This window comes from Macaca mulatta, chromosome 20, assembly GCF_049350105.2.
Source record: "Macaca mulatta isolate MMU2019108-1 chromosome 20, T2T-MMU8v2.0, whole genome shotgun sequence".
NCBI classification, from domain to species: Eukaryota; Metazoa; Chordata; class Mammalia; order Primates; family Cercopithecidae; genus Macaca; species Macaca mulatta.
In genome coordinates this window covers 76,411,182-76,425,440 of record NC_133425.1, presented here as the reverse complement: position 1 = coordinate 76,425,440, position 14,259 = coordinate 76,411,182, and the positions used below count along the sequence as shown (strand labels likewise).

The window sequence follows — 14,259 nt, the reverse complement described above, 5'->3', positions numbered from 1 at the left end:
ACTTGACCTAGACCACACTATACAGATGAAAGGATTGTTATAATTGATGGGGTTAATCATTTTAGGGAAGCAGGATTTGCTTGCTTCTATTTTAGTTGCTGAAATTAGGATTACTGTTTGGGAGACACTGTAGTTCAGTATATGATTCCAAAACTTAAATACTTAGACTAGGTAGGTCATGTAAATGGACATAGGAGGCTGGGGTAGACAAAAGGGAGGGGTGAGGACTGCAGTGAAATTGGAAACACATCCTTTATTAAAAGGGGGCAGCTGCCACTCATCTTTGGCATGGCTAGAGTTTTATGTGAAAACTTCCAGCTTTTACATACTAGCAGCTATATTCGTTTTCTCTTGCTATTAACAAATTACCATATGCTTATTGCCTTAACACAAATTTATTATCTTCCAGCTCTGGAGGTCAGAAGAAATGAGTCTGCTGGGCTAAGATCAAGGTGTCAACAGGGCTGTATTTCTTCTGGAGGCTCCAGGGGAGAATCTGTTCACTTGCCTTTCCCAGCTTCTAGAGGTTGCCTACATTCCTTGGCTTATGGCCCCTTCCTCCATCTCCAGAATCAGTAACTGTGAGTTGAGTCTTCGTCACATCACATCACTCTGATTTCTTCAGTAGTGATCCGACTCTTCTATTCTTGAGGCCCCTTGTGATGACATTGGGCCCATTCAAATAATCCAGGATAATTTCTCCAACTGCCAAGTGCCTTTGCCTTGCAAGATAACTGTGATAATGTGAAGTATATATTTGGTCTTTGTCCTGGCATGCAACTCCTAAAATCCTTGGAATCAGCAAACTGATAAGTGTCTTTTTTACGCTAATTAGTTGACTGATGACTTGCAGTCCCTAGGTAGCTTTAGGATGGGACTGGTCATTGGAAAGACCAAGGTAGGATTAGAGGCTTGAGACTTTCAGCCCTCCCCCTCATCCTTTGGGAAGGAGACAGGGGCTGAAGCTTAAGCTGATCAATCATTTCTAGGTAATGAAGGCTCCATAAAATCCCAAAAGAACTGGGTTTAGAGAGCTTCCAGATAGCTGAACGCATGGAGTTTCCTGGAGGGAGGCACACTCAAAGAGGGCATGCATGGAAGCTCCATGTCCCTTCCCACAAGACTTGCCCTATGCATCTTTTCATCTGAATCCTTTGTAACATCCCTTTGCGAAGTCAGACTATGTGTTTTCCTGAGTTCTGTGAGCTGCTCTAGCAAATTAATTGAACATGAAGAAAGGGTTGTGGGAAATGCAATTTATAGCTGGTTAGTCAGAAGTGCAGGTGAAACAACCTGGGGCTGGCAACTGGCCTCAGAAGTGGGTGGTAGTTTTATGGGACTGAGCCCTTAACCTATAGGGCCTGATGATATCTCCAGGTAGTGTTGGAATTGAACTGGAGTACACCCATCTGGTATCTGCTGTAGAACTGATTCCTTATGTCAACCAAGAAGAGGTGAAAGGGCCAGGCGCGGTGGCTCACACCTGTAATCCCAGCACTTTGGGAGGCCGAGGCAGGCGGATCACAAGGTCAAGAGATCGAGACCATCTTGGCCAACGTGGTGAAACCCTGTCTCTACTAAAAATACAAAAATTAGCCAGGTCTGGTGTGCATACCTGTAATCCCAGCTACTCAGGAGGCTGAGGTAGGAGAATTGCTTGAACCCGAGAGATGGAGGTTGTAGTGAGCCAAGATCGTGCCACAGTACTCCAGCCTGGTGACAGAGCAAGACTCCGTCTCAAAAAAAAAAAAAAAAAAAAAAAAGAAGAGGTGAAAGACCACACTGCAAAGCAGTAAGACAAGGTATTAAAAAAAAAAAAAAAAAAAAAAAAAAGAGACAGGGTCTCGCCATGTTGGCCAGCTCGGGGTCAAGTGATCCACCTGCCTCGGCCTCTGAAAGTGCTGGGATTACAGGCACAAGCTACCACATTTGGCCAAACAAGACATTTGTATTGGGGTCTTAGAAATTACAATTTGGGGCCAGGCGCGGTGGCTCACGCCTGTAATCCCAGCACTTTGGGAGGCCAAGGCGGGCGGATCACGAGGTCAGGAGATCAAGACCATCCGGGCTAGCATGATGAAAACCCGTCTCTACTAAAAATACAAAAAATTAGGCAGGCCTGGTGGCGGGCGCCTGTAGTCCCAACTACTCAGGAGGCTGAGGCAGGAGAATGGCGTGAACCCAGGAAGTGGAGCTTGCAGTGAGCCGAGATCACACCACTGCACTCCAGCCTGGGTGACAGAGTGAGACTCCGTCTCAAAAAAAAAAAAAAAAAAAAAGAAATTACAATTTGGGAGACACAGATTCACCTAGAAGCCAAATGGGGTTCTGAAAAGAAGGAGAGAAGTAGAGGTTTTTAAAAGAAAGCAGAGGGTTAATAAACAAGTTGTTTTGAAAGAATTATCATTGGTGGAGGTGGCTGGCTTAGTACACGAATCCATAGTTGATTGGTTGCCGCTGTTCAGGAGTTGTAGCACTGGTGAAATTCAGTTTTCCAGGAAGTAGTGGTTACTGCAGTTTTGGCCCAGTTCAAAGCTTCAAGGCAAGTTCATATTTTTCGTTTTTGTGTTTTGCAAGTTGCAGGTTGTGCAGGCAGTCCTTCTTAGAATGGCTTCGCAAGTCCATTTTAGAGCTCTGGACCAAAGTTACGCCATTTTGTGTATCACTTTTCACATTTCCCTCTTTTGATCAAGATCCGAGGCAGCATAGCTTGTTGGTTGGTTGGCCATAGACTAGTTATATTTCCCTTAGAGCTAGAAACACCTGTGTCTAGAGTGTCATGTCCCACAAAGAGCGGTTGTCAAGTCGGTGCACATCCAAGCTTCCAAGATTGGTCAAATTTGAGTAACAAGGGGTCTGTTTTAACAAGGAGGCCTGCATTAGTCTATAGTAGTTAGCTGTATATCAGGAGAGGCATACATTTGATTAACCATGTCTAAATGTTGTGAATCATGATTTTAACATCTTGTATACAATGGGACATACAGCTGCTCAGGTCCTGGGTCCCTTGACTGTGGCTTGCAGAATAGCAGAGCAGCTTTTGGATCCTGCTAAAAAGTGCTAAAAAAATACACTGAAAATCAACTGATGAAAGATGGATTAATAGGAGAAAAGGCATACAAGTTTTATTAATGTGCCTGGCGGGGGGGTGGCGGGAAGGGGAGAAATCACAGTGATTATCCCCCAACCCCCAATGGGGTGTGGATGTTTATATACCCTTTTTCATAGGGGAATAAGGAGATGGGGAACGTGTATAAGAGGAGCAGTAAATTATTATCAGGGAGAATAAAAGGACTAGGGAGACAGAAATTAACTTGTAAGTGATTCTCTTTGGAATCTGAATGAGCCTGAGGGGCAGGCCTTATGAAAAGGTCTATCCATGTGTGGCTGTATTTCTCAGTCTTCATTTCTTTGATAGATAACGAGATTTGAAGGACAGAATAGAAGGCAACTGTGTTTCTTTTAGTAAGAAGCTTTCTTAGTCAGACAAGGAAATTCCAGAGGGAGTTCCTCTCTGCCCTTGGTTGAGACAAGAATAAGACAAGGTTAGAGGGACCTTGACTCTCAGGCTTGTTTCTCAGGCCTTTCCATTTTCAAAAGCACCCAGCATGCCCAAGTACCATCATTTTCTGTGCTTCAGTATTCTCTAGTCTGAAATTTCCCTAGAAGTTTCACAAACGAAATAGTGAGTTGGCCATGAAGAGAAAAATCAAGTTAAATAGAATAGAATTTTGGCTGGGTATGGAGGCTCACACCTGTAATCCCAGCACTTTGGGAGGCTGAGGCAGGAGGATCCCTTGAGGTCAGGAGTTCGAGATCAGCCTGAGCAACATGATGAAACCCCATCTCTACTAAAAATACAAAAATTAGCTGGGCATCGTGGCACGTGCCTGTAATCCCAGCTACTCAGGAGGCTGAGGCAGGCTGAGCAGTGAGCCAAGATCGTGCCATTGTACTCCAGCCTGGGCAACAGAGCAAGACTCCATCTTAAAAACATAATTAGCCGAGTGTAGTGGCAAGCACCAGTAGTCCCGGCTACTTGGGAGGCTGAGGCAGGAGAATCGCTTGAACCTGGGAGGCAGAGGTTGCAGTGAGCCAAGATCGTGCCACTGCACTCCAGCCTGGGTGACAGAGCGAGACTGCATCTCAAAAAAAAAAAAAAAGAATTTTGATTTTGGTAAGCCTGTCAAATATCAAAGGTTTAAAATTAAATATTTAATCAAAATGCTGAGCACAGTGGCTTGTACTTGTGGTCCCAGCTACTTGGGAGGCTGAGGTTAGAGGATCGCTTGAGCCTAGGAGTTTGCATCCAGCCTGGGCAACATGGTAAGACCCTGTTTCTTAAAAAAAAAAAAAAAAGAAAAATAGGGTGCAGAGGTGGCATTGGGATAGGAGTAGGACTACAAAGGAAAGGTGACACAGGACAAGCACAATCAGACAGACATCTGCTTGTCACCAGGTTTGATTTGTTCTGAGTTTTTCATTAGAGTTTCTGAGTTGGCATTGTTCTTAGGGATGGTAATTTAGATTCCTGGAGTCTTTCTGATACCTCAAGATACCAAATTACAGTAGACATCCCCGTCGAGCTGTTTAATCTTTCCTTTTATCCCTTTTATTGTTTTTTTGAGACAGGGTCTTACTCTGTTGCTCAGGCTGGAGTACAGTGGTGCGATCATGGCTCACTGTGGCCTTGACCTCCTGGGCTCAAGTGATCCTCCCACCTTAGCCTCCCCAGTAGCCGGGACTACAGGCACTTGCCACTACACCTGGCTAATTTTTTCATTTTTTATTAGAGATGGGGGGCTGGGCACGGTGGTTCACGCCTGTAACCCAGCACTTTCGGAGGCCAAGGCCGGTGGATCACCTGAGGTCAGGAGTTCAAGACCAGCCTGGCCAACATAGGGAAACCTCACCTCTACTGAAAATACAAAAAATTAGCCAGGCATGGTGGTGCATACCTGTAATCCCAGCTACTTGGGAGGATGAGGCAGGAGAATCGCTTGAACCTGGCAGGTGGAGGTTGCAGTGAGCCGAGATCGCATTATTGCACTCCAGCCTGGGCAACAAGAGTGAAACTCTATCTCAAAAATAAACAAACAAACAAATAAATAAATTAAAAAAAAGAGATAGATTTCACCATGTTGCCCAGGCTGGTTTCGAACCCCTGGGCTCAAGGGATATTCCCGCCTCAGCCTCCCAAAGTGCTGGGATTATAGGCACCAGTCATCGCACCCAGCCTAGCCCTTTTAATTGCACATGAAGAAAAACATGTTTTGTGAGATAAAAGCATCTCTGGGTTGGCTACTGTAATTCCAGATTACTTTTACTGATATTGGTTCACTAAGAAAGAAATCTGTAAGACGAAAGACTGTCACTTTTGTACATAAAGCCAGCAGGGGTTCTGGAAGGGGGACTCGGCACCTATACACTTAGAAGTAAAAGTCCCCATAGGTTCTCACTAAAAAGGGAAAATCCCTTTTCGGACAGCTGGCAACCAAGGACATTGGAAAAAGAACCTCAACCAAGGTAGGGGGTTAGGGAATGAGACAACTCATCAACAGGTCTGTGGCCATGGGAGGCGTGTAGAACACAAGGGGTTCCTCCTGCAGGAACTGTGCTTGAATCCGTGGCCGCCCCAGAACAAAGAAGAGAGTCGCTTCTTTGTCCCACTCAGTTCTGACACCATTTAATGTCATCCAAGGGGCAAAAGACCACAATGCAAAGCTGCAAGACAAGGTGTTTTTATTGAGGTCTTAGAAATTGCAATTTGGGAGACAGATTCAGCTAGAAGCCACTTGTGTTCTGAAGAGAGAGGGTAGAGGAGGGGGTTTTTAAAAAAAGCTGAGGGTGATTAGACAAGGTGACAAGTTTTGAAAGAGGCGATTGGCTTAGTACAAAAATCCATAGTTTATTGGTTGGTGCTGTTGAGTTGTAGTGCTGGTGAAATTCAGCTTTCCAGGATGCACTGGTCATTGCAATTTGGCCCAATTCAAAGGTTCAAGGTAAGTTCCTGTATTGTTTTTTTTTTTTGAGCTTTTATTTTTTTCAAGTTGCAGGTCATGTAGGGTGTCCTTCTTAGAATGGCTTCCTCCCATTTTAGAGCTCTGAACCAGAGTGATGTCATTTATTTTATTTTATTTAATTAATTAATTTTTTTTGAGATGGAGTCTCACTCTGTCGCCTAGGCTGGAGTGCAGTGGCGCAATCTTGGCTCACTGCAACCTCTGCCTCCCAGGTTCAAGCAATTCACCTGCCTCAGTCTCCTGAGTAGCTGGAATTCAGGCACACACCACCACGCCCGGCTAATTTTTGTACTTTTAGTAGAGTCGGGGTTCACCTTCACCATGTTGGTCAGGCTGGTCTTGAACTCCTGACCTTGGGTGATCCGCCCACCTCGGCTTCCCAAAGTGCTAGGATTACAGGCATGAGCCACTACACCCAACCTAGAGTGATGTCATTTTGTATATCATGTTTCATACTAGCTTAATGTGTGGGGGAACTGCCCCCCCCACTGCCATATCTGGTATCAGAAGTGTGAGAGTACACTAGGAGAAACCTTGGGAAGTGCTGGGATTACAAATGTGAGCCACCATGCCCAGTCTAATGTGTTTTTATAACTCCAAATCCTCTCTGAAACAAGATAAAGAATCGATTTTAAAATGTTTAAAAAAGACATGCTGACGGGCATGGTGGCTCATGCCTGTGATATGGTTTGGCTGTGTCTCCACACAAGTCTCACTTTGAATTGTAATAACTGCCATGTGTTAAGGGTAGGGCCAGGTGGAGATACTGGAGTCATGGGAGCGATTTCCCCCAACTATTCTCATGGTAGTGAATAAGTTTCATGAGCTCTGATGGTTTTATAAATGGGAGTTTCCCTGCACAAGCTCTCTTGCCTGCCGTCATGTAAGACATGGCTTTGCTTCTCATTTGCCTTCCACCATGATTGTGAGGACTCCCCGGCCTTGTGGGAATATGAGTCAGTTAAGTCTCTTTCCTTTGTCAATTACCCAGTCTTAGGTATCTTTATTAGCAGCATGAGAACAGATTAATACACTCCTATAATCCCAGCATTTTGGGAGGCGAAAATGGGCAGACTGCTTGGGCCCAGGAGTTCAAGACCAGCCTGGGCAACATGGAGAAACTATCTCTACTAAAGATACAAAAATTATCTGGGCATGGTGGTGCATGCCTGTGGTCTCAGCTACTCGGAGGCTGAGGCAGGAGAATCGCTTGAACCCAGGAGGCAGAGGTTGCAGGAAGCCAAGATTGTGCCATTGCACTCCAGCCTGGGCGATAGAAGGGGACTCTGTCTCAAAAAACAAAAAACAACAACAAAAAAATTAGCTGGGCATGATGGAGCATGTCTGTAATCCCAGCTATTCGGGAGGCTGAGGTGGGAGGATCACTTGAGCCTGGGAGGTCAAGGCTGCAGTGAGCTGTGATCATGCCACTGCACTCCAGCTTGGGTGACAGAGTGAGACCCTGTCTAAATAAATAAATAGGAAAAAATTTTTAAAAAGATAGGGTATTTAGTGACGATCACTGAAGGACTTTCATCAAAAGTAACTGATGTGCCAGTTTTTTGACACCTTTATTCATACGTCAGTATAATATTTGTCAGTTTGAATGTTACATACATGGTAAAATAGATTATGAAAAGTATCATATTTACAATAAGAACATTATTTTATATAACGGACTCACCAAATATGCAACCTCTTGCAACAATAACACAATGGACTCAACTCTATCCTTTGAATGGACCAATTTCATGATTCTCCTAAAAACTTTTGAGTTCAGTATAGTTTCTTGTTGCTTCTTTCTGTGATCCGGTGCTTAAGAATCAATCCCTGCAAACCAGCCAGTGGAAACAGACCTCTCCAGAATTAAGAGACAGCCATAGAAGAAAGGACACAAACCCAAAAGTCTCAAGCGCTGTGCCATATGCTTGATTTCAGAGCATTCAGACTCAAGGTCAAGTGTGGGGCCATATATATATATGTCCTGTCATCTCAAATGCTACAGCGGCTACAGTTAGCAGGATATCGGAGAGAGGAGGCATATCGTGGAGGAATGAATCACTCCCAACAATTATGTGAGCATTTCTAAAAATTCAATACCAAGGATTCTTGAAAATACAAGTTTACAGACAGAAGCTATACAGCTAGCCATGAACTGAAGTGCATGTGCAGTATCAAGAAGGAGGAGCTGTGCTTATGAAACCACGCACGTCTTATTTATCTCTAATTTTAAAATAATTCTTTCTCTTATTGGGTATGCAAGTGAGCAGTGGAGAAAGTGGTGCATCTGCAATACCTGAAATTAACAACAAAAAAGGAAAAAATAAAATTAAAAGTCATCATAGGAGGATGGGATTTGAGTCAGTTTGAAAATGGCTGAGATTAGAGGTAGATCATAGATGCCCCTCTTCCCCATTAAGCACAGAAGCAGAATACGTAAGAGACAGCATGATGGGCTAGCAGACTGGGGTGATGGGAGAGCTCCGAAGTAATGAGCAGATTATAAGGACGGAATGGAGGCATGTTGTTAATTTTTCTAGCTTATAGAGTAAGCTGACCACTCACCAGCTGGTGCTAAGGATTTCAATGCTTCCAGAAGATGTGGGCTAGAGAACTTTATTAGGCATCGGAGGGGTTCTTCCCTCTCAGCCAAGATGCTCCCATTTAAATCACTTTTGAATTTCGTTTCAAGCTGTCAACGAACATATTTGTAAATGACTATTAAACGTATTGTACAAATACGAATGCTAAAATATAATGAAATCAGAATAACATTTCATTAATTCTTGTCATTGAAGAAATAAAAGATTTAACAGGGGTGGGAACCATTTAATCTGCTATCTGCAAACACAGAGGGCAGGTCAGGCGTGGTGGCTCATGCTTGTAATCTCAGCACTTTGGGAGGCCGAGGTGGGCGGATCACCTGAGGTCAGGAGTTTGATACCAACCTGGCTAACAAGGTAAAACCTCGTCTCTACTAAACATACAAAAATGAGCCAGGCATGGTGGCGGGCACCTGTAATTCCAGCTACTCAGAGGCTGAGGCATGAGAATTGCTTGAACCTAGGAGTCGGAGGCTGCAGTGAGCCATAGATGGTGCCACTGCACTCCAGCCTGGGTGACAGAGTGAAACTCCATCTCAGAAAAAACAAAACAAAACAAAACATAGAGGGCAACTGGTATATCTAACAACATTCAAGGCAAAATGCCAGCATGCACAGTGCCTGCCACATGGGAGATGTTGACTGTCAGTTCCACCCTCAGGTGCCGTTACAGTTTGCATTCTTAATGGAAAATTAATGCTCTCTTTTGCAATCTGTAACTTCAATGTAAAAATACCACATTTTTTTTTGAGACACACGGAGATTTCTTTCTTTCTTTTTTGAGAGTCTCATTTTGTTGCCCAAGTTGGAGCGGTACGAACATGGCTTACTGCAGCCTCGACCTCCCTGGCTCAAGCCATTCTTCTGCCTCAGCACAAATAGCTGGGACTACAGCCACATGCCATCACGCCTTGTATTTGTGAATTTTTGTAGAGACAGGGTTTCGCTATGTTGCCCAGGCTGGTCTCGATCTCCTGGGTTCAAGGGATCCGCCTGCCTCCACCTCCCAAAGTGCTGGGATTATAGGTGTGAGCCACTGTGCCCAGCTGAGATTTCTTTTTAACTTCTAATTATGGGATATTTTAAACATATACAAAAGTAAGGAGCATGGTATGAGCCCCATGTGCACATCACCCAAGTAAAATAATTATCAACTTGTGGCTGAGCGCGGTGGCTCAATCCTGTAATCCCAGCACCTTGGGAGGCCGAGGCAGGCGGATCACCTGAGGCTAGGAGTTCGAGACCAGCCTGGCCAACATGGTGAAACCCCGTCTCTACTAAAAATACACACAAAAAATTAGCCGGGTGTGGTGGCAGGCACCTGTAATCCCAGCTACTCAGGAGGCTGAGGCAGGAGAACTGCTTGAACCTGGGAGGCAGAGGTTGCAGTGAGCCAAGATTGTGCCACTGCACTCCAGCCTGGGTGACAGAGCGAGACTCCGTCTCCAAAAAAAAAACAAGAAGTGAACCCCAATACCATTACCATACCATCTGATATCATCAAATATCCATGAAATTCTAAATTTCAGTTTTTTTTAAAAGTGATCATTACATTTCAGAGGCAATATAGTAAACTATGTGGTGGATGAGTAATGTCTGCGAATAACTCAAATGGTTCAAGTAAATGCACCAAACTGTTAACAACTGGTGAACTGAAGCGAAGAAAAATGGATGTTCATTGGAATATTCTTGCAAGTTTTCTGAAGATTTGACCCTTTTTGTTGAGAAGGAGTCTTGCTCTGTTGTCCAGGCTGGAGTACAGTGGTGTTATCTCGGCTTACTGCAACCTCTGCCTCCCGGATTCAAGCTATTCTCTTGCCTCTGCCTCCTGAGTAGCTGGGACTACAGGTGTGTGCCACTATGCCTGGCTAATTTTTGTATTTTTAGTAGAGATGGGGTTTCACCATATTGGCCAGACTGGTCTTGAACTCCTGGCCTCAGGTGATCTGCCCGCCTCAGCCTCCCAAAGTGCTGAAATTACAGGCATGAGCCACTGCGCCTGGCCGGATTTGACATTTTTCAAAATAGAAAAGGTAGGAAAAAATTAGTAGAAGCTACGAATAAATGTGTACCTTGACATACAGAATAGTGCCATTCTGAGATGTGTATAAAGGGAAGTTTAGAAAGCACATTTTCTGCATGCTAGACCCGTGGCTCTCATGCTTGCGTGTGCAGACTCAGCTGGAGGGCTCGTGAAAACAGAATGCGGGCTCCTACCTCCCCTAGTGACTAGGGTGGGGTCAAGAATTGGCATTTCCTTCCCCTTGCCAAGTGATGCTGATACTACTAATCCAGGGACTACGCTTAGAGAACCACTGTTGTAGTTTATCGCCTGTTTAAAGGAACTAGTGTAAAGCCTGCCATTAAGGGACCCAACTTGAAAGGTGTCAATCCATTTTTCCCACTAAAACTAAATCATATCAAACAGGCTTTAGGCCTAAGTGAGCAGATCAATGGCAGATTTAAAGTGTGGCCTGTAGCTATAGAAAGGCTAAAGAGAAAAAAACTTATTGGAAGGCTTGCAGGCAGTAAGGTGTTTTGAGTATGAGCATGGACTGAAATTAGAGTGATCACAATATAAGCCTCAAGTTCTCCTAGTGGTGGCAGTGGGTTTGCATTAAACACCTGTAGCCCCTGCCCTGGCCTTCCCGGTGGGCAGCAGCACATGTCTGGAAGGCACACTTCTGGAACAAGCCACATTTGTGGTACTGCCTAGGTTACTGGCTTTTCTCCATGTGATGCCGGCTGGAATATGTAATGACATACCTATTCTTTCTTTTATTCAGCAAGTATTTATGAGTGCCTATTATGTGCCAAATACTGTCCTAGGTTGTGGATGGGCTAGAATGGTATAATCTACATTTTTTCCCCCTCAAATATACAGATTACTCCCAGTTATAACTGCATTAATATGTAAGATGAAACGAAAAGGCAAATTCATAATTTCTTTCTTTTTTTCTTTTTTGAGATGGAGTCTCGCTCTTTCGCCCAGGCTGGAGTACAATGGCGTGATCTTGGCTCACTGCAACCTCCGCCTCCTGGGTTCAAGTGATTCTCCTGCCTCAGCCTCCTGAGTACCTGGGATTACAGGTGTGTGCCACCACATCCAGATATTTTTTTGTATTTTTAGTAGAGACAGGGTTTTACCATATTGGCCAGGCTGGTCTCGAACTCCTGACCTCAGGTGATCTGCCTGCCTTGGCCTCCCAAAGTGCTGGGATTACAAGTGTGAGCCACTACGCCTGGCCCAAATTCATAATTTCTAAAAGTCTCCTTTGCTCACACAGGAACTTATAAATACAATAAAGAGGTTTATTTAATTCATAAATTTATTACATGAAATTTAAGTGACAAATGAAAAAGGAACAGTTTCTTAGATTTGTCTTCCACTTAAGGTTTTTGTTCTTTTTAAAAAATGTTGATATCTTGTAGTTAATATTTATTATGACGTCTTACCTTATATTGTGCAAATTCTAGTTGTGGTTGAGGATAATCTCCAAATGTTTCTTGAGTTATTCGTTGGACTCTCTCTTTTTCTACTATGTTTTCATGTATGATCCTTGAATCCACTATAGGTGGAAGATTTCAAATAAAACAGCCATTAGGAATATATTTCATCCTTAAATTATTCTCCTTTCATTCCTAACCCTTCAAATTGTTTGTATAATTTTATTTTATTTTATTTTTATTTATTTATTTTTTTTTTTTTTTGAGACGGAGTCTCACTCTGCCGCCCAGGCTGGAGTGCAGTGGCCGGATCTCAGCTCACTGCAAGCTCCGCCTCCCGGGTTCACGCCATTCTCCTGCCTCAGCCTCCCCAGTAGCTGGGACTACAGGCGCCCGCCACCTCGCCCGGCTAGTTTTTTGTATTTCTTAGTAGAGACGGGGTTTCACCGTGTCAGCCAGGATGGTCTCGATCTCCTGACCTCGTGATCCGCCCGCCTCGGCCTCCCAAAGTGCTGGGATTACAGGCTTGAGCCACCGCGCCCGGCTGTTTGTATAATTTTAAAATAATATTTACTGTTTCTTCTCTTGGCTGTAATAATTTCTTGTGTGTGCGTGTATATATATATATACACACATATCTAGTAGATATACATATATCTACCTATATATCCATGGCACCCAGCCTATATATGTATTTTTTTAAGAGATGGGGTCTCGGCCGGGCATGGTGGCTTATGCCTGTAATCCCAACACTTTGGGAGGCCAAGGCGGGAGGATCGCTTGAGGTCATGAGTTCGAGACCAGCCTGGCCAACATGGTGAAATCCCATCTTTACTAAAAATACAAAAATTAGCCGAGTGTGGTGGCAGGCACCTGTAATCCTAGCTAGTTGGGAGGCTGAGGCAGGAGACTTGCTTGAACCTGGGAAGCAGAGGTTGCAGTGAGCCAGGATCATGCCACTGCATTTCAGCTTAGGCAACAGAGTGACTGTCTTAAAAACAAACAAACAAACAAACAAACAAAACAATCAAAAAGAGACAGGGTCTCACTATGTTGCCCCATCTGGACTGGATCTCTTGGGCTCCAGCGATCTTCCTACCTTAGCCTCCCAAGTAGCCAGGACCAGTGATGCATACCATTGTTCGTAGCCTCACCTATGTCTTTTTAAAACTGGAATTGTAAGAGACACACAATTTTATATCCTGCTTTTTTTTACCTAAAAGGAGATCAACAGCAGTTCCTATGACACTGGAAAACCATAGCAGTGTTGAGTTTGTAACAGTGGCACATTTCATTGCCAAATCTCTACTAAGAGATAGGCAAGTTTTCTTTTTTTATGGATTTATATTTTACCCCACCACTTTTGTAAATCTAGTAGTTGTGTACTCTCTTCTCTTGGGTTTTCTAGTGAGAGACTTCAGACATCTGTGAGTAGCAATAGTCATGATTCTGATGGTTCTAGAAGTTTATCCAGTGCATTAAGAGCATGGGCTCAAGATCCAGACATACCCGGATTTCACTCCTGGTTTTGCCACTCCTTAGCTGTGTGACTTTGCCTAGAGAGTTACCATACCTCCCTGAAACCCAGTTTCCTGATGAATAGTGCTTATTCATGGGACTTCTTGTGAGGATTAAGGAAAGGCTACATATAAACATCTTAGTGTGCCTGGCACACAAGAAATGCTCAACAACTATTAGCTAATTTTTGTTTTTGTCATTATTGTTTTGTTGTTTATTGTTATCCTAGTAAATCCTAAAGGAGACCTATGGTAGATTAGCTTTCCTCCTTCAACAGATATTTCATTTTCAATTTTTCTGAAAACAATGAAAATTGTGAATTAGGATCCTAGTATACACGTTTTACCAAGTGAAAGAAATCTATAAGGGAATGATGCATTTCCAAAATTCAGTTTTATATTAACACACACATACTATTTATATCCAGTCCAAGGCTTCTTTCCTGTAGAGGTGTTGCAGAGTTGTGAGTTTCAAAGGTCTAGGGAAAAAAAAAAGTATTTTACTAATTTTGACATCTTGATGTACACATATTAATTTTTTTTAGTATATTAAAGTATGCCAAATGCTTATTTTTTTACAACGGAAAGGTCCAAGGCCATATCCTGGCTCAACTGAGCAGGACACTGACAAGGAGGCTGCTGAGCCTGCAACTCGACCATTCTGTTTGA

The 14,259-nt window shown here is 43.6% G+C and overlaps 2 protein-coding genes across 4 annotated transcripts in view; one reads left to right on the top strand and one right to left on the bottom strand.

Annotated features, from left to right (window-relative positions):
- The window catches only part of C20H16orf46 (chromosome 20 C16orf46 homolog), a 70,937-nt gene that overhangs the window by 40,196 nt on the left and 16,482 nt on the right, over positions 1-14,259 (top strand). Inside the window, exons 2-3 of one of the 2 annotated variants that reach the window (XR_013412236.1) lie at positions 410-1,454; positions 6,448-7,344. The exons of the other annotated variant lie outside the window; for it this stretch is intronic. The gene's annotated coding sequence lies outside the window, so the exon portion shown is untranslated. Of the gene's footprint in view, positions 1-409; positions 1,455-6,447; positions 7,345-14,259 lie in introns of those variants that run through there. 2 annotated transcript variants of the gene reach the window in all.
- CENPN (centromere protein N) overlaps positions 2,561-14,259 on the bottom strand; it is a 30,273-nt gene continuing 18,574 nt past the window's right edge. Inside the window, exons 8-11 of one of the 2 annotated variants that reach the window (XM_015126681.3) lie at positions 14,006-14,069; positions 12,083-12,195; positions 8,589-8,715; positions 2,561-3,060 (exon numbers count right to left, since the gene is read on the bottom strand). In XM_015126681.3, coding sequence (XP_014982167.1) covers positions 2,936-3,060; positions 8,589-8,715; positions 12,083-12,195; positions 14,006-14,069 — 429 coding nt within the window. In that variant the 3' untranslated portion in view covers positions 2,561-2,935. Of the gene's footprint in view, positions 3,061-7,575; positions 8,320-8,588; positions 8,716-12,082; positions 12,196-14,005; positions 14,070-14,259 lie in introns of those variants that run through there. The other variant, XM_001111333.5, reaches the window with a different exon arrangement.